This window comes from Alligator mississippiensis, chromosome 9 (genome assembly GCF_030867095.1).
Source record: "Alligator mississippiensis isolate rAllMis1 chromosome 9, rAllMis1, whole genome shotgun sequence".
NCBI classification, from domain to species: Eukaryota; Metazoa; Chordata; order Crocodylia; family Alligatoridae; genus Alligator; species Alligator mississippiensis.
Window position 1 is genome coordinate 66,983,271 of NC_081832.1, and position 20,226 is coordinate 67,003,496.

The 20,226-nt window shown below is 46.5% G+C and overlaps 1 protein-coding gene across 2 annotated transcripts in view; it reads left to right on the forward strand.

Moving 5' to 3' along the window:
* Positions 1–20,226, forward strand: part of AFF4 (ALF transcription elongation factor 4) — an 82,534-nt gene that overhangs the window by 21,436 nt on the left and 40,872 nt on the right. The window contains exon 2 of one of the 2 annotated variants that reach the window (XM_014597598.3): positions 16,479–16,605. The exons of the other annotated variant lie outside the window; for it this stretch is intronic. Within the exon in view, the coding sequence (XP_014453084.1) occupies positions 16,483–16,605 (123 nt within the window). The 5' untranslated portion in view covers positions 16,479–16,482. The remainder of the gene's footprint in view (positions 1–16,478; positions 16,606–20,226) is intronic. 2 annotated transcript variants of the gene reach the window in all.

The window sequence follows — 20,226 nt, forward strand, 5'->3', positions numbered from 1 at the left end:
AACCTTCACATCATTTTTTTTCTCTTACTTTCATCTGAAAAAACATGGAATTAGATTTCAGCCAATGACTTAACTACTATACCTGTTTTGAATCTAGTCAAGGTTCTGTTACAAAAACATAAAGACATTCCTCAGTCAAAGGCTAAGCTGCCTGTTAATAGTGGTGAGTGTAGTGATGCTTCTTATTAAAATCATGTAGTGTCAAAGCTATTAGGTTAATGTTGGGTGCACAAATAAATGTAACTTAGCAAATATTAAACATGTAGTGTTGTGGCTGCAACATTTGAAGCAGAGGTTGATGACACATTTTAGGGCTGTCCAGCTTCTAAGTGGCCAGGAGCTGCACATAGCACAGGTCACACTGCAAAGGTGCCCTGGCACCGACTCTCAGCTCCCTGGCTGCACTGTGCCATGCAGGCACTCTGGGATGTGGGTTCCCCCAGCCGTGTGGATTGAACCATGCTACACTGCCCACCCCCGAGGGCAGGGGAGGAAGCAGAAGCCAGAGGGGAGCTTGGAGGCCCTTGCTGCTGTTGCAGGGTAGTAGAGACCAGGTGGGAGCCCCGAGAAGGGGCTGCAAATACACTCCTCATGGGCTGCATGTCACAATTTGGACAGCCTTGACAGCATTTCAAATTAAGGTACTATAAGGAGACCATGTTTACAATATGGTTTGAGCTAACCTGCGTGGACAGTACCAACGTAGTGTCACATCTAAAAATTACAGTGGGAAGAAGCCACTGGTTGATTTAAAAAAAAGAAAGAAAAAAGAAAACATTTGGAAAATATCCTTTCATTGTAAAATCCGACTGGCTCAGGTGCAGTGAAGCAAGATCAGGGTCAGAAACGAAACAGAGCTGTCTCAAGTATATGGTTATGAGAACATACCATGGTAATGTGGCAGCTTACTGCAGTCTGCCCCAGTTGTCCTAGGATGCAGACATCAGAACTCCAAGCTCAAGTGTTCAAAAATAAATATATAAATAAGATCTCCTCATTTTCCTGCAAAGAATGTTAGTGTTGCAAAAAAACCCCAAACCACAAATATGAAAATAAGTGGGGTGTGGGGGCAGGGGAGGGTAAGGCCCAATTACTTCAGTTTTACATTAAGTTACTTCTGCCTCCTTGTCCAGTTTGAGCTCTTTGTATCAGCAGCAGATACATAGAGCAAGAGTCTAGACTACAAGATTAGGAGTTCTGATTTAGCATTGTGGTAGGTACAGAAACAAATAACTTTTTTTTTTTTTTTTTTTAATAAATAACAGAGTACTGGAAGTATTCCATTCTTTTGTGCATTCATACTGTTGGGAATTCATAGATTTCATAGACATTAGGGCTGGAAGGGACCTTGCAAGATCATTGGGTCCAGCCCCCTGCCCAAGGGGCAGGAAGGCAGCTGGGGTCAGATTACTCCAGCAAGATAAACATCCAAGCGTTTCTTAAAGGTATCCAGAGTAGGTGCTTGCACCACTTCTGAGGGGAGTCTATTCCAGACTCTGGAGACTCAGACGACAAAGAAGTTTTTCCTTATGTCCAGCCTAAAACAGTTTTCCAGCAGTTTGTGACCGTTAGACCTCGTCTTCCTTTGGGGTGCCCTGGTGCCCCCAGACATTCTCCCAGTTCCTGATGCATATCCCTTGTATACTTATACTTCAAGGTCATATGGTTTTAAGGTCACACGGTTACTCTTGAGCCATTCAGTGCATAACCTTGCCTTCTGCATGCCTCCTGGTAGGTTTATATGGCAGACTAAGGGCCTGAGCTGATAACTGAATGACTTGCAGGAACCCAGTTCCCAAGTCTCTTCCTCTGGGATGCTGGTCCGTTACAGCAGCATTAGGTGGGGGAGGTTATACTCCTCAACCACTGGTTTTCCACTTTGTCCTGTAGATGCGGGAAGGGATTGTAGGCTGTACTGCTGTCTCTTCTGGAAAAGAGCCCTCTGTTCCCAAGGGCCTAATAGTAGTTGGGTCAACCTTCTTCTGAAGCATACTGAGATGCAGGGATGAGCTGGAAGGGCAGAGCTAATTAAATGCAGGTGCTTTGTTTTGGGATGGTAAAGGAGCAAGAAAAGCCAGTAGTTGTAGTTCTTAGGGGCATGGCTCCCATTCTGGCTTGGAAGTCTGCAGTGTGGTGCGAACCACTCCTAGCTTGCCCTGCGCAGCTAAGAAAGAAAGAACTGCAAGAGTGACTCTATTTTTAGAGTTTGTTCTTGGTTCTAGACACCAAAGCATTGTAGCTGTATCAAATGAGATTAGTTTGTGGAGTTTTTTTACCACCTTCTGTTCTCTGTCACCTCCAACACCAGAAATGACAGTTTGAAGTTTTAAGAACAGGTTATCTTGGAAGACAGTCTGTGTTTTGGAGAGAAACCACCTTACATTTGTCAGATTGTGTGGATATAAGTTAAGTATGTTTGGCTGCCTGGTTTAGAAAAAGATTGAAAACTTGACTTTTAGCTAGTGTTGTTAGCATGGTCTTATTAATATGAATGTCTCAAAGTCTGGTTTAATTATTATAAATAACCTTAGCAGTTTAGGGAAGAAACGAAAGAATCCAGTTGAATTCCAGAGCAGAACACATATACCCACATTTTAATGTTGCTAGGACAGCCTGTTCCTACAAAAAGTACCAATAGATTTGTAGTTGGTCAGAAGTGGTCACGGATTTATGGCTTACATCTCATCCTTGGAGAGAGTCCCTCCAGCATTTCACGACTGAACTGTTTTGGAGCACTGCTTTAGAGTTGACTTTATGGGAAAATCACTGCATAGTGATGACCCACATCACTTGTGTTCCTTGGCTCTCCTTCAAATACTGACCTGGCCTAATCCTGTACATCTTTCAGGGCTGACAGATCACACTGTATGTTGAACAGTGTTTGTGTCTAGCTCATAGTTTATATGCTGATCTCACAGTGGGACTTTCATTCCTTTTGCATGAAGGATGCTAGAAGTGTGATGTACACAGGTTCAGTGATTACACCTAAAGTTTTGTATCACTGTCTCAATTTTTGACATATTTTTATGTTCCTTCTCCCTCAAATTGACTCAGATCCTCTGGCATAGATGTTAGGGTCGGAAGGGACCTCAATAGATCATCGAGTCCGACCCCCTGCATAAGCAGGAAAGAGTGCTGGGTCTAGATGACCCCAGCTAGATGCTCATCTAACCTCCTCTTGAAGACCCCCAGGGTAGGGGAGAGCACCATCTCTCTTGGGAGCCCGTTCCAGACCTTGGCCACTCTAACTGTGAAGAAGTTCCTCCTAATGTCCAGTGTAAATCTGCTCTCTGCTAGCTTGTGGCCATTGTTTCTTGTAACCCCCGGGGGCGCCTTGGTGAATAAATACTCACCAATTCCCTTCTGTGCCCCCGTGATGAACTTATAGGCAGCCACAAGGTCTCCTCTCAACCTTCTCTTGCAGAGGCTGAAAAGATCCAGTTTCTCTAGTCTGTCCTCGTAGGGCTTGGTCTGCAGGACCTTAACCATATGAGTGGTGACCAAATATAAATGGAAGTGCCTAATCACAAATTCAGTGCTACTCTTGAGCAATAGCATAAAAACTTCTGGTATAATATTATTTTTCCTTGTAGAACACATAGCTCATTGTTGGATATTTCCCAAAGTAAATAAGATTATGTTCCCCTACGTGGAATATTGCTTTTGTATTTATCAGAGCCTAGAGAAAACTACAGTCCTCTTGTTAAAAGGTAATAGGGAAAGGAATGTACAGAATAAAATGGTCTGTTTTACTCTCCGCAAAGTTGGAAAGGATTTACTTTTCCTGTAGCTTTACCCATGCATAGCAGTAATTTTGGAGTTTGGTGTAAATTATATCCATAATTTTGCTATCTATTTAAATTATTTCTTAACCACTTTTCATGACTCTCGCTTTGTGTAGACCATAGTGCCTCTGACCAAATCGTTGATTGGCAGATCCAGAATAACCCTACACATATTTTAATTGTTCTGGGGGTTTTTTTCAACTCTACCAGTTGACATAATAGATTCAAAAGATGCCACAATTTCCTGGTGTGTTGCTTTGTGATTACCTGTTAAATCCCTTCTCTCCTTCTCCCTCTCCCTCTGTTGGATAAAATTTGTACTTAATATACTGTGCAAAGCTGCTGTGTACAGGTGCACCGATAGAGATTTTTGGGACAGAGAGCCACTTTTTAAGGAGGTATACTGGCTGACACCGATCTGATTTCCAGTATGCAGCCTGGCAGCTTGAAGAGCAGTCTGGATGGTATGTCTGTTGTGGTGGAAAGGGGGGGGGGGAAGGAAAGGGGCATGGGGGGCAGATTGAGGCCCCTGCAGTGAGGGAAGGAGCGGGGTGGGGGGGGTGGCTCCCGCAGCTGTGCACACCCTGGGAAGGCATGGGGACGGGGCAGGTGTCCCCAGATCTGCGCGGGGTGCGCTGGGCTGTGCTTGGGGTGGGTGGTGGCAGCGCTGGGTGGGGAACTATGAGGGGGCTGCAGCCACTCCAAAATTCGCCATAGTCCCCTCCAGCATCTCCTCCTAGCGCCACTGCCACTCATCCCGAGCACAGCCCGGCCCAACCCCTCTGCTTGGAAGAGCCTGGAGCAGCCCTGGCCCCAGCCCTCAGCAGCAGCCTCTCCCCATGCAGATCCAGGCACACGTGCCCCCCACTCTCCCCCCATGCCCTCCCAGGTTGCCCACAGTGGCAGGAGAGTCCCCTGTGGCCCCCGGACAACCTGTGGCTCTGTTTTGCACCCTGCCCTGGCTGGGCAGCGCCTGCCCCAGCCCCACTCCTTCCCTCATTACGGGGGCTTTGATCTGCTCCTCTCCACACGTCTTCCTTCTCCCCACCACACCAAACTTAATAGCTGGGCTCAGTTTCCCAAACTGCCGGGCTGTGCTCCTGACCGCCTATGTGCTGCGTTGTGGCTGCGTGCGTGCACGGGGCATTTATCGGCCATATTATTGGCCGCATCAGGCTAAAAAAGCCAGTTTCTGACGCAGTTGATTTTCTTGATATCGGTGCCGATCCAATATCAGACCAATGTATTGGTGCGACTCTACCGCTGTGTATACTTATGAAGTCCCCTTTCATACTTTTTCTTCTGTTTGCTTTCACTTGATGACAGAATTAGAAATTAAAGCTTCAAACTAAATTTTATTCATATGAACACCTGTTTGATCAATTCTGTTTTAATGAGCTAAGATGTTGCCTTTTGTTGGCAAGATGTTTGACTAAGATCTTGAATTTTTGATGCAACGCAGTCATGCAGTTCTGTCATTTGAAGGTTTTTATTATTAATAATCTTTTATTACTTGCTTTTTTAATCTATCACTCAGTGGTAAATCGTATAGAAAACATGCTTTAGATTGGTTTGTACAGCCTTGCTTTTCTTTGTTCCTTGCATCAGACGGAGCTTTTACTTTTTTGCCCACCCTGGTCTGTATAAGATTATATTGTGGTGTTCTTCAGCCTTAGTTAATGGGGAAGGTTCTTGTAAAAGGTTGCCCTAAATCGTTTTGTGGAAATGCTCAGGATTGGGCTGAGTCTGTGCTTTCAGAAGTAGATCTATACTGAATATCCTTCAGTTGGAACTTTGTGTAAGAGTTTAATTCATTTACTTTTCTTATTCTGTGGCATTTATCTCCCAACTCCTCCAAAACACATCCCCATATTTGTGAATTTTTGCAGATCATTTTTTATGACCATTTTTATGGGAGCACTTATTGTAAACAACTAGAGTAGCTTTTTAACCTGTGCACATAACTTAATATCAGGCTTCTCATAAAATACTACACTTTCAGCCCTAGAAGTTGTTTTTAATCCACTTTATTGTTAATTAATTATTTAAAATGGATGACTTTTTGTAGGATTTGGGACTGCTGCTTTATTCTTGTAATTGCCTTTTGGAAACTTAAGCAGTCCTATTTAAAGAGAGGGGAGAATATTCAGCTTTACTCTTTAGACATTTGACGCTATGTTCCATAGTTCATGAAGTTGAGTGTGTCCAACATAAAGAGCTAGTCACATGTATTCTCTCTGAAGACAGTTTATCATTCATGGCCAAATGTTGTCAAACAGAATTTGTGTCTCATCACAGCCAGTTACAGCACCGAGTAAATGAGCTGTTGTTTGAGTTCTTTCTTATGAAACCAGTTTTCGAAAGAAAATCCCTTGAGTGCAAATGAGTACTACTTGGAGGTGAAGGTGTTATAAACTTTCATTTTTTTATATCCACAAATGTTTGTTGAAAAGTTGGAAGTTTGGGATAATTTTTTGTGTGTAATGTCATATTCTGTATGTGTCGGCTCAGTTGGGCAGTTTGTGCGCCTTTGATCATAGCTTCAGGGTGTCTAACAAGATGGTGTAATTCTGCTTTTAGTGAGGAGGTTTGGTGGAGGGATGGATTCTCATAGGATGATCTTTGATCCTTGTGGTAGGTGGATGGGTTGGGGGACATGGCAAGAAGAGCCTGAGAGCCCTATTCCATAGTATTTAGATCTACAATGAGAGCATCTTGAGAAAAACCTTGTTCCTGCTTTGTCTCTACTTTGTTCTGATCATTATAAAATTGGTGGCTAGAAAGGTACTTATTCAGGCATGAATACCAAGATTTTGTATTACTTGAGATTTACCTGTGTGACTTGTTTTGGCACACTTCTTTTCAGGTGGCTACCAGATGCAGGACAAGCAGCAGGAGTACCTGCCAAACCATGTCAGAAAGTATTTGTACTTGCTTTCCTTACCTTTGTTTTTCCTAGTGTAATCTGATACAATACATTTGCTTTTTAAGCACTGCTACCAAGAGAAAACTCAGTAGTGTAACTTGGGAGTGAGCCATCGGGGTGCACGCCCCAGGTACGACCTAAGGAAGCAGGGCTGTGCCTCCCTCTTCCATTACCTATTCTTGCATTTCCCAACTGTACGTTGCAGTGGGTAGGCATTGTGGGTAATGGAGCAGAAGGCATTCTGGGAACTGTAGTTTTATAGAGGAGCAGTAGATTTAGCTGCTGCTGGGGGGCAAAAATGACCCTATTTTTTTGCTGCAAAACCAGCAGTCTTTTACCTTCTTGACATGAGCTTCATCAGCAAAAAAAAAAAGGGAGGGGGGGAGGGCTTCCCTCCACTGCCATTCAAGGGCTACAGTTGCCAGAATATCTTGCCCTATGTGATGCACATTGCCCACGTCTGTGCATTGACTAGTGGAGGAAAGGCGAGAGAGGGTTGTCCCAGGCATATTATTTACACATTACACTTCTGAGAAAACTAATGTTCCTTTATTAACTGAAAGCAGGGATTTAAGTAAGCCTCATTTCACCAGTTAAGGAGCATGTAATTGTGTCCATGTCTACTTTGTGGAACTGTCCCTTTGGATCCTTCAGAGGTCACAAATTAGAGAGTCAACGGTGCCTGAATTGACAAATCATACTGATTGGCTACTCTTTTCCAGGAGGCAGGGAAGTGCAGCAAATAAGCAATCAGAGATGATTTTGGAGGTGTGATTGAAATTCGTGGCAGAGGTAGAGGTCTCATGCCGGTACTGTCTGAAATCTTGTAACTTGTGAAAATACTGAGAAAGTTGGTAGCACTGAATACTTTCTTTAGATCAAATGTTTTCATGCTGTGTAATGGATTTTTAAAAAATCAGTGAGAATTTTATAATTTGATATTGAGTGAGCTTGTGCCCAAAGAAAGCTATGGAAGTCAAGTAGGTCACAGCACTCATTTAATGGCCAAGTCCCAGTAATTTTCTCTGGAGCCTTTGATGCCTAAGCTCAAGAGCAGTAAGTATCTAATTTCTGTTTACAGATCACAGCTGTAGAATTTGCCAATTGTTCAAGCAGTGCTCTGGCTGGAATAACTTTCATGGTTATGAAAACTCACCAAGCCAGTAGCCTATAGCTTCATTTATTTACATAATAGCAGTGTGAGAACTCAGTGATTTAAATGGTTCCAGTGCACTGAAAGCTCTTGGTGGTCTTTCACTGTATATAAAAACAATCTAATTTTGAATCCCATTTAAACTGTTGGCTTTAGACAAATGCATGCAATTCCATTGACCACCCAGGAGAAAGTTGACCATATACTGTAGTTTGTAAGGTTGAAGGCAAAGGGGAGAGTAATGCAGTTAATGTTTTCTTAACATGTTAGCGTAGCTTTGGCAATTAGAGATGACAAAGCTAGATTAACTCATTTTGTCCTGAAATGAGATATCAATCAATTCCTAAAGCAAGGTTTCCACATTTATAGCCCTTTTTGTATGATGATACTAAAATTCAACAGCCCTTCAGTGCAGTCACACTATTCCAATCACTTAGCCCAAATATTTATGCTAGTTACTATGGATCTTTGTCCTTGAAAAAGTGAAAACATAAAAAAAAGTTGGTTGATATAATCTTGCACACATTGTTAAATATTTGAAGCATTAACATCAGCATTAATACTTTTTATGGGTGTCTAGATTGTTGTGTATGTTTACATGTTATAGGCATTCCTAGACTCCCCTTATGGGTACATTAGTGTCAATTGAGCGCTAAGAAGTAAAGCTAAAATAATTGCTTAGTCTAAATTTGCATTTGTTAATGAGCAACCATAGAAATAAATACAGCTGTTCTGTGTAGTTTAAACTGAAGAGTCTATATAATTAAATCTGACATTCTTGTTAGTATGTTTATAATGGTTTTGTTCTGTCAGGTACTTGTCTGGGAGGGCAGGATACTTGCCCAAAACAAGAATCTTTGGTGGCAACTCTGTATACATAGTCTGGGTAGAACATGCTTCAGAGCATCAAATACACGTTCTATGTTCTACCTTTTAAAAAAAGTTGAATTACTTTTTAATTTTTTTTTAATTGCTTCTTACTGGTCAGGAACAATCTAAATAGATTAATTTGTTCCAGGTTCCACTTTAGAAGGCTCAGTCTTGGGAAATAATAAATGCTAACCTTGAATAAAAATGCTCTGTTTTAATGTTCATTAAATTGCACTTTAACACAAGCTAACATCTTTGAATTATATCAGTCTATGTAAGCAAGAACAATGTGCTTATCAGGACATGTCTTGAATGAGCACATTTGTTACATTCATATTTACAGGCACTGCAAGGAAATATAAGAGTACAAGCAAAACCTGTCAAGTTTTTTTTATTTTATTTTTTGGGGGCATTTCCACTAAATTGTCCAATAAACCGTATACCAGTGGTCACCAGCCAGTTGATCATGATTGACTGGTCAATCCTGAAGACTCGGAGTCGATCTGAGGCTGGGGGGGCTGAACCCCACCCCATCCAGACCAGCAACTAGGGAAGAAGGGGTGGGGGCCAGATCGAGGCCCCTGCAGTGAGGGAGGGAGCAGGGCAGAGGCAAGAGCAAGGGGTCAGGTAAGTGGGGCCCCAGGGAGGTAGGAAGACCGAGCCGGGAGGGCACAAGAGGTGTCTGCCCCTGGATCTGTATGCAGGGCAGGGCGGGCTGCCACTGCAGGCTGGGACTGGGGCCAGGGCCGTGCTGGGTTCTTCCTGACGGGGGCTGGACCATGATGTGCTCAGGGCGCATGGCGGTGCTGGGAGCGGGGGTCAGGTGGCTGCCACTCCCATCCCAGCGCCGTCACACACACCAAGCGTGTAGCCACACCCTTCCCCACCCTCCCTGTGGAAAAGAGCTCAGTGCACCCCTAGCCTGCAGCAACAGCCTGGGCCCTGATCTGTACGTAGGGCAGTAGGGCTGGGGTGGTTGGCTCGTCTGGGGCCGCGTGGGGTGGGGGCTTCTGCCATTGCCCCCCCATGTGGCCCTGGATGGGTCTATTGTCCTGCTGACGGATGGGCAGAGGATGAGGCTGAGCCCAGCGGCGGGAACCCCCTCCCAATGCTCTAGACAAACTGATCAAGCCCCCGGGGGTTACAAGAAACAATGGCCACAAGCTAGCAGAGAGCAGATTTAGACTGGACATTAGGAAGAACTTCTTCACAGTTCGAGTGGCCAAGGTCTGGAACGGGCTCCCAAGGGAGGTGGTGCTCTCCCCTACCCTGGGGGTCTTCAAGAGGAGGTTAGATAGGCATCTAGCTGGGGTCATCTAGACCCAGCACTCTTTCCTGCCTATGCAGGGGGTCGGACTCGATGATCTATTGAGGTCCCTTCCAACCCTAACATCTATGAATCTATGATCGTCCCAGCATCTGGGCAGGAGCAGCCAGGCAGGCAGGAGACAGGTCTCGGCCCAGCAGTGGGGTACTTATGGTTCTGGGCCACTTGCAGACCCGGTCCTGGAACAATCGGCTCATCTGGAGCCGTGGGGTGGGAGGGCTTCTTCCACTAAAGTCCTGTTTCCCCGCCCCCCTCCACGCAGCCCTGGACGGGTTGATTGGCTTGGCGCAATGTGTGTCCTACTACTGGGAGGGCAGGGGACGAGGTGGGGAAGGAGAGGGGGCATGGCATGGTAGATGGGGAGGGGACAGTGATATGCCCATGCCCTGCCTCTGCCCCTCACTTGCAAGCCCTTGCCCCCCCCCCACCAGCACTGCTGGTGCCTCTCATGCCAGATGCACAGCCCCCACCCACCCACCCCAGCCCTGCCAGTGCCCCACACTCCCAACCCGCAGCCGCTTCCACCCCATGCACAGATGGGGGGGGCGCATGCCCCTTGGGCCTTTGCTGGGGTGCATGCAATGGCAGGAGCCCCCCTACCCCAGTGCACCTGGGTGAGCCACCCTGGGCTCTGACCCTTCCACTACCCAGGTGGGCCAGGGCTTCATTCATCCCTGCCTCTGCCCCTACCCCACTCCTACCTTCACCACAGGGGTCATCAATTGCCCCCCCTTCCCTCTCCCACAAAGTGGCCTGCTGGGTGAGAGGTGGGATTGTGGGAGGGGCAGGGGTGGGGAGGGGCACAGTAGATCCTGGGTTGCCCCTTTACTTCAAAAAGTGATCTTCACCTTAAAAAGGTTGAAGACCACTGCTCTATACTGTGCTTCTAACTGACTTTTGTCATTCATTAAATTCCTTGCATATAGTTTAGTGCAAAGGTTGTCAGCCAGGGGTATACGTATCCCAGGGGGTATGCATGGGCGGGAGGGAACAAAGTGCTGCCGCCTCCCAGGATCAGGGGTGGGGTGAGGGCAGTGGCACCCCTCTGTGGGGTGGGGAAGCTCACATGAGGTGGCCGCCACCACCACACCAGCCCAGGGGGCATGCACCACCAGCTTCCCTACCCCACAGAGGGGCATTGCTGCCTTCAACCCAGCTCGGTGAGCTTCCCTGACCTGTTCCTGCTCCTGGGAGGTGGCAGCGCTCCATCCCTGCCTCCCTGGTCCGTGTCCAGGTGCACAACCCCACCAGCCCCCCTGTTTGGTATCTAGCCACCATGGATACTTAGTTTAAAAAAGGTTGAAAACCCCTGATTTAGGGTATGGGAAAATTAAGCCAATGCATATGAGAAATTGAGAGTAAAAATAGAATAAAATAAATATTTTAAAGTTGGAGTGGTAGAGATTGAAGTTTACTCATTTATTTAGAATTAAAGATGTAAATATAATTTTAAAATATTTGTTTAACCTCCTCTAATTCTATTGGTTAAGCCTGGGGCAGGCAATTATTTTGGGCAGAGGGCCACTTACCCAGTTTTGGCAAGCTGTTGAAGGCTGCATGGGTAGCCCTGCCCCTTGACAGGTGCCCTGCCCCCTGGTCACCTTGGGACCAATGCCCAGGGCCAGCACCGGCAGGGCCCAGAGTGGGGCACAGGATTGGCAGGGGTCTGTAGAGCCGGGCACCAGCAGGGAGGGTTGGGAGCTGGCCTGGCTCCATAGAGCCTCTACCGCCCGGAACCCTGTACTCCTGCTGCCCTGCTCTGGACCCCACTAGCGCTGGCCCTGGGACACCGGTGTAGGCCCCACGCTCCCGCTGGCTCCCACACCCACTCATTCCCAATCCCCCCCCCCCAGCCCTGCGGTACAGGCAGGGGGCAGTGCGCAGCCCCAACCCCACGTTCGTTGGCAAGGAACGAGATGGTGCCAAGTGTGGGGGGAAAGCGTCCCCTCCCCTGCCCCATGGCCAGTGCTCCTTGCTGCAGCTGCTTGCAACCCGCGTGGGGCTGTCCTGAGCAGGCACAGGCAGCCTCACGTGGGCTGTGAACGGCTGCAGCGCGAGGCATTGGCCACAGGGCCGAGGAGAGGATGCTTTTCCCCACGCTCAGCACCAGCTTGTAACCCGTCCCTGCTGCTAGCCTGGGCCCCACACTGGCTCTTGGCTTGCCTGTCGGGGCTGTGTTGCTGTGTCGCAGCAACCGCTCAGTGTGGAGGAAAATGGCCCCCCCTGCTTGCTGTGCTGGGCAGTGTTTACTGCTGCTCATGCCGTGGTAGGCTGCAGTGCTGCTGCTTGTGCCATGGTAGGCTGCAGTGCTCTGTGCTGCCCAGCGTGGGAATTCAGTGGGCAGCAGCAGCAAACATTGCTCGACATGGCAAGTGGGAGGGCTGCAGCTACTCCCACCGCAGCACAGCCCCAATGGGCGAGCTCAGAGCTGGTGCAGGGCCCATATTTGCAGCAGGGGTGGGTTACAAGCTGGTGCTGAATGCAGGGAAAAGCAGCCCCTCCCCTCCTTTGTGGCTGGCGCCCTGCGCTGCAGCTGCTCGCAGCGGGGTGCCTGTGCCTGCTCAGGTTTAAACCAGTTTAAACTGGTTTAAACCTGTACCACCCCGCCCCCCACCCCCCGTGCTCAACAACAGCTCGTTCCCTGCCTGTGGTCCTCCCCTGCCCTTCCCCACCCCCCTTACCTGAGTTTCCTGTGCTGGTGCAGCCACGAGGAAGCCACATGGTCCCAAGCCAGAAGCCCTCCAGCTGAGGTGGCGGGACCGGGGGGCCCTGCTGTTGCAGGAGCCTGCCGGGGCTTCCCGTGGGTCCTACTGCCCCTGGCTCCTGTCATCTTTGACAGGAACCAAGGACAGATAAATACGTATTAATTTTCTAAATTTTTTTAGGGGCCCCATGGGCCAGATAGAATGGCCTAGCAGGCTAGATGCAGCCCCTGGGCCATATTTTGCCCACCCCTGGGTTAAGTGGTTTAACCAATAATATACCAGCTCCAGCAGAGCTGCTGCTGGGAGCTGCTCCCAGCTCCCCAGGGCCCTTTTACTGTGGGGAGGGCTGGAGAAGTTAAACTCAGCCAGCCAACACAGCCCATGTGAAACCCTGCATTGGGAGGGAGAGGGCATCTGTGAACCAGCAGATAATTGTTGAATTGATGGGTCATTAGGCTGTTTTCCTTTTAGGCTATAGGTACTAGTCCCCTTCCCTCTCTCCTTTTCCTGGTTGCTCCCTCCCTCTCTTCAGCCTGCTGTGCTGCCTTTTGATTCTCACTGGGGCACCCTGGCTAGGGACAGACATTATACACAGATTGGTTTAAGTGATTAGAAACTGGTTTAAACCTGTAACAGAACAGACATTCAGTGCACATGAATCAGTTTGAAAATAGCAGAAATAGGTTTGAGATAAATGTGTTTGAATGTAGTATCAGACTTAACTAATTTGGGTCAAACCGGTTTATGCACTGTCTGTCCCACACCCCTTCCTGCTTTAAGTTAAACCAGAGTCCCCCAGCATCTGGGCATGCTTTCTTGGCTGGGCTGGGCTTTCTGCTGCAGAGAGCTGGGCTGGCCCCTCCCTTCTGCTGTGTTGCTGCACCTCTGGGAGAGGTTTGCAGGCTCAGCAGCGCCTGCCTGGCTTCCCCTGCTCCCCTCCCCCCACTTGCTGCTCAAGCAGAGATCCCTCTCACAGCAGACTGTAGCCAGCATGTGGTATGCAAGGCAATGCTGAAAGGTGTTTGTGCAAAGCAGACAGGACACTGTCCGCTTAGGGCTTTTTGGAGCTAATCGACAGGTAGCTTGGAAAAAGCTATTTAAGAAGAGCTTGAACTAATGAGAGAAGTCTTATTTTCTGATGGGTTGCTAAATGCTGATAATAGAGCTGATAAAGGCAGGACACTCCGATTAGGGAACCTTCTCCCTAATCAGAGCGTCCTGCCTGGGCCTGGTCTTTCCCCCCTGAGCTCAGCATTGAGAAAGGAAGGGAGGGCTGCTTTAGCTCCCCCTGGCTTTTAGCCTGAACCACTGGAGGCATGTGCCTGCATTTTTGGAATGAAAAGGGAATGTCTATCCACCTCCAAATTGGTTCAAGCTTTGCAGGTTAGACTAACCTGCAAAGATTGAATCAACTCAGGCTCAGGCTTTTTGAATGTCTGTCTTTCTTCCCCCCCCTTCCCTGCTAGACTGGTCTTGCCTAGAGCTAAATGATAACTGGTAAGCTAACTGGTTATCACTGCACTTGCTGGTTAAACAATTAATCATTTAAGCTCTCACATCCTTACTTAGAATAGAATAATAGTTTTATTATTTAGATTTCAAACTTGAAAATATTCCATTATCTAAATATGTCATGCAAATAATAATCCCTTGAATTCATATAATCTTTCAACGTCTTAAACTACAGTCTTTCAGTGAAAGTTTATTTCATATTTGACTTTAAAGCACCTGTCAAATTTAGTATGAGATAGTTGTGTTGATTTAAACTAGAGATGCACTGATAGCGATTTTGGGGGTTGATATCGATAGCTGATTTTTAAGGAGGCATATTGGCTGATACTGGTCTGATTCCCAATGCAGGTGGTAAGTCTGTTGTGGTGGAAGGGGAGGGAAGGGGCTTTTTTTTGGGGGGGGGGAGGGGGAATCAGGGCTCCTGCAGCTGGGAGGAAGCTGTGGCTCATCCAGGGGGTGCGGGGAACGGGGGGCAGCTCCTGCCCCTGTGCGCACCCCAGGATGGCATGGGTGGGGCGGCTTTGTGCCCCCAGATCTGGGCAGGGCAGGTTGCAGGCTGGGGCTGCACTGGGTTCTTCCTGGCGCAGACTGGACTGGGCTGCACTTGGGGCAGGGGTGGTGGCGGTGCTAGGAGAGGGGCTATGCAGGGGGGCTTCAGCCACCCCAAATTTTGCCATAGCCCCCCCTCCCAATTCTACTGCTGCCTGCCCTGACCCCCCTCCCTGATCCAAGCCCCTGGTCCAAGCTCTCATCCAACCCCCTAAATGCGCCAGGAAGAGCCTGGCACAGCCCTGGCCCCATCCTGCAACTGCAGCCCCCACCCAATGCCCTTCTGGGGTGCTCACAGCGGCAGGAGCCACCCCCTAGATCCGTCCCCAGCTCCGTCCTGCTACCCACCCCGCCCCAGTTGGGCAGCATCTGCCCCTGCCCCACTCCTTCCCTCACCATGGGGGGTGTGGATCTGTTGCCCCCTCCTCTTTCTTTTCCCCCTCCCCTTTCACCACAACAGATTTACCAGCTGCATGCAACTCTCCAAGCCGCTGGGCTGTGCTCCTCGCCACCTGTGTGCTGTGCTACAGCTGCATGCATGCACAGACATTTATCAGCCAAATTATCAGCCACAGTAGGCTGATTTCTGATGCAATCAATTTTCTTTATATGGGTGCCAATCCAATATCAGACTGATGTATTGGTGCACCTCTAATTTAAACTTCCTGGCATGTTAAAATTCAGTGCACATAAGATGGTGATTGCCCTCTGATTCTTAGTTTAGTTTCCCAATTACATCTAGGCCTCGTGCTTCTTCAGGCTCAAGAGGAGGATTTTTAGACCAGTTATTTTTTCGGTTGGCCTTAATGTTCTTATTCATATAGGGTAACTGGTAATTAGCTTTTTTTTTTTAAAGTGAAAATGTCATCTTAATCCATATTGATCAGTACTTACAGATTTGGTATGATGGTACAATGGATGAAAAGTGACAGTATTACTGTAACTGAGGTGTCAACTGAAATAATTGTTTGCAGTAGACATGTCATTTTTGAAGGTCCTGGAAACTACAGCAAAGCTGAATTCAAAGTGCAGGGAGAGGATGCATAAAACCTGTGTGGGAGGGAGGAGAGGAAATAATATAAAAAAAAAAAAATAGAGATCAAGCATTGGTATGGGAAGAGGTAAAAGGGAGTCAGGGATTTATTGTTTGTAGGAACAACTGCGAAAAGAGGAAAAAGTGGTGGCAGGTTTTAACAGCTGGATGCTCCTAGATCTGTTGTTCTTGTCACTCTGTCACACAGGATTCTGTGTGAGAATCCTTGTCCTAGAGCCTGTGTGTGTGGATGGAGGGAGGGATGTGGGGGTTCTTGTTTTTTGAAGTCAGCTACTTGCTTTAAATTATTACAGAGGTCAAAAGGGTTGCAGGAATAGGGGTTTACCTTGGGATTCTATATTAATTTTTCTATTTGATTTTTGTGAACTCCTTCATTGTTACAGATAAAAGCTGTTTGCTGATGATGGATATATAACCAACTTACCTGTAGATGTCAGCTGCTTTTAATAAAGGAAACACCTCAATTTGGATACTCCCTATTGTAGAACCAGGGTCCTTCAGTTGAATTATTCTGTTGTCATACCAAACACAGTGACACCAGCTCTTTTTTCCTTCTTTATTTCCTTTCTGTGATCAGAAATTATGTTTCTATTGTAGCAACATGAACCGTGAAGACCGGAATGTGCTGCGTATGAAAGAAAGGGAAAGGCGAAATCAAGAAATTCAACAGGGCGAAGAAGCCTTTCCACCAAACTCTCCTCTCTTTGCTGAACCTTATAAAGTTGTGAGTTTCTGCAGTTCTAAAACAATGCAGTTGTTTTTTTTGTAGCAAAGCCATATTCAATTGACTGATGGTAGCCTTTCTTTTTTTTAGACTGCATTATTTGGTGCACAGTTCTTGTGTACAGAAACAGGGTTTAAAAATGAAGGTGGAAGGTTACTAGGTAGCAGAGTTAATAGATCACGCAAGATGTTGCTTTATTTGAAGGAATGAAATGAGCTACTACACTACTGCAGTGACATTCAGGTTTTTAATTCATTCATTGTTTTAGTGCAACCATAGCAATTAGCTGAGGAAATGGCAATTGGGTCTTGCTACACTAAATGTTGCCTGTTGTACTAGGCCAGTGATATTAAAGTGGCAAAACCCCTCTATTATGGATAAAGTTATTATAACAGAGTTCGTACAGCTTTTTCTGGTTTGAGAAGTAAGAGTATAGCTTTACTAGCGAACACATTTATACTGGTAAAATTGTGTCCGCAGTAGGATTTGTACCAGTATAATTAATGGGAAAAACAAATCATACCCATAAGACCATATGACTTTTCTAGGTTTTAAGGAACCGTTGGAGAAATACCCTCAGCCTAGGAAATCAGTTAGATACTTGCTTTTTTTAAAGCTCTTGTGTCTAGTCTTCTGGTGACCATTTTAGGTGATTGATATTATTGCTCAGGTGTTCACTATACGTCTAGAGCAGGGGTGGGCAATTATTTTGGGCGGAGGGCTGCTTACCAAGTTTTGGCAAGGGGTTGAGGGCTGCATGGGTAGTCCTGCCCCTTGACAGGTGCCCCGCCCCCTAGTCGCCATCTTGTGACCAGAAGTCCCGCCCCCTAACTCCTGACCTTTGCCACCAGAAGTCCCTCCCTTTCCCCCAGAAGTACTCCTTTCAGCAAGGAGTTTTGCCATCTCAGAACCAAAAAAATACCAAATTATATTCTAAAAAGCAAATATCTACAGCATTCAATAATTGGATTTCAAAAAAATATTTTTGTCTTGATTTACACGTGTTTGTATAGTGTACACAGAGGTGTTTGCACAATAGCTTAAAATGAAGTCTTACTCTTGTATATTGTGGGGGGCCGTGGGAGGGTGGGTTTGGAGTTTATGGGGGGAGGGTGGCTGGGGTGTGGGGACCTGCGTGTATGTCAATATGAGGGGGGAGGTTTGGCTGCATGTATATGGTGGGGTGTGCGTGTGGGACACCCTATGGACACGCGCACATGTGCACTCACACTGCCCCTGCCTGCATGTGTGCATGCGCAGACACACTATCCCTGCCTACACACACACACTCTTTCTCTCTCTGTCTCTCTCTCTCTGCCCCTGCCTGCACATGTACCAGTGGGGCTCTGTGCTCGCTGGCCATATAGCTGGGAGGCACATGGTGCTGGAGCAGGGCTGGGGCAGGAAAAGTGAAAGGGTTGGGGGTAGGGCAGGGCTGGGCTTCTCAGTCCTGCTGAGGGCTCCCCCTGGGTCCTACTGCCCCTGGCTCCTGTCAGCTTTGACAGGCATCCAGGAGCAAATAAATATTAATTTACTAATATTTTGAAGGGCCCCACGGGCCGCATAGAATGGTCTGGCAGGCCAGATTTTGCCCGCCCCTGGTCTAGAGCTATCTCATATGGAACTTGTGTACTTGGGGACAAACTCATATCAAATCTGACCCCAGTTCCAGATTTGTGTGTTTCTGATGGGCAGCTTTTATTTCTTTGAACAAAATTTCCGCTCTGTTTATTGCTGACACTGCAGAACCGTGCAGAATACTGACTAGAAACTGGCTATACACAAGAGTGAATTGGGCCCATTTTTTCCCCCAGAGTGAGAGATGCTGGCATGTAAAAAGTGCGTAAATAAAATATGCATTCTTTTAAAGAGCTAACTCCACTTCTGTGGGTGGCCAGCAATGCTTCCACACTTTTCATTTCATAGGGAGTCTGGAGCAGTGGTCCTGACCCCTCTGGCTGAAAGGTACCCATCATTAGACACAAGGCACCCCTCCATAACTTTTTGAAAGGGGGACAGCTCAGTTCACAAAACTTATTTATTACAGCGTTTACCTCCTTGCGGAGGGGCTGGGCAGTAGGAGTGGGGGAGTGATAAGGCAGAGAAGAGTCTGAGTTTGAGTGCTTATCTCTTTGCACCTCATCAGCACCCTTCAAAGGATCTCACAGCACATCAGGGTGCCCTGGCACCTCAGCTGAGAATCACTAGTCTAGAGTTTTGTGAGCATTTGTAGTCTAGACACTAGTCTAGAATTTTGTAAACATTTCCATAAAACTTTTTAGATTTTCTATTTGTTTCTATTTCTTTAATTTTCTAACTTATTGGTATAGCTTAATATGTCTGTAGCTAATAACAACTGTTTAATGGAAACTTTATGGTTTTCTGTGCTATTTCAGGGAACACATTAAGTGTCACATATACACAAACTGTAGTTAATTAAGCTGCTTTAGATTGCTTCCCACAGGCTTTCAAAGTAAGTGTGCTGAGTGGCCCAGTTTAAACCTTCCTTGCTGTTTTTATTGGTAGGAATTTCTATCATAAATCTTTAGAATATGGAGTCCTATTTTATCCTTTCCTAAAGGAAGGGTGGCACTGTGACATTTAAAGGGGAACCCATAAGGGAAAGATCTACTTCAATGAGGAGTTTAGAGGGCTGCTTCTAAGGGAGCACCAAATATAGAAACATGAGTCTGCGTTCCCCATTTTACCTGTTTGATAAACAATCAATCCTTAACTAACGCAGCCAAATTAGCCCCTTCTATTGATAGCTGAGGTTTGTTTTGGGTGCCAATCATTAGTCAATTCCAGGACATAAGGCAACATTTTGCATTGATGCTTGACACCTCTCATATTGTCTTTGTTTACTTTTGATCATGTTTTCTGGGGTTGGGTTGAAGACTCTGCCATTACATTATGTAGATGTATTCTGTATTTATGTGGTGCTTTACAGAGCTATATCTATAATCTAGCTCAGTGGTTCTCAACTTTTTTAGGGTCAAGGCACTCAGAAAATTCCAGCCCTTAGTTTTCACTCTTTTTTGACTACCAAAAAATAATAGAGCAGTTATTTTGTTGCAAAGAACTTGGAAAGCTCACAACAGGTCAGAATATTGTTGACTCTATGGATTCCTATTTGAAATCTCTGGGTTTATGTTGTGAATTGTATTTGCATGCCTAACAGTGCTAACGTTGTGTGGCACCCCACAGCGCCCTTGAAAGGATCTCAGGGCACCTCACCGTGCCCAGGTCCCCTGGCTGAGAATCACTGATCTAGCTACCCTTGTTTTCTAAAAGGAAGCTATGGCAACTATTAAACTTGACTGAATATACTATTATATCAGCTTACTAACAGCTTCTGTGTTACAGGTGCACAGTCAAACGGGAAGCTGGTTTTATCCTGTCATTTTAATCTTAAAAAGATACAGTATGTAGAAAGAGGAGGAGAGATGAAAGATGTGAAGGTTCTGAATAAATTATGAAATCGGGCTATCAATTCTAGCCATCAGAAGGGAATAACAACACAGTCTGTGGGGTCTTAAATAAAACATTTCTAAGCTATTTGTACTAGGATTTCAGTCACCAGTGGGAGTTGGGTTTCTGCCGCCATTTCCCAAATTTGAA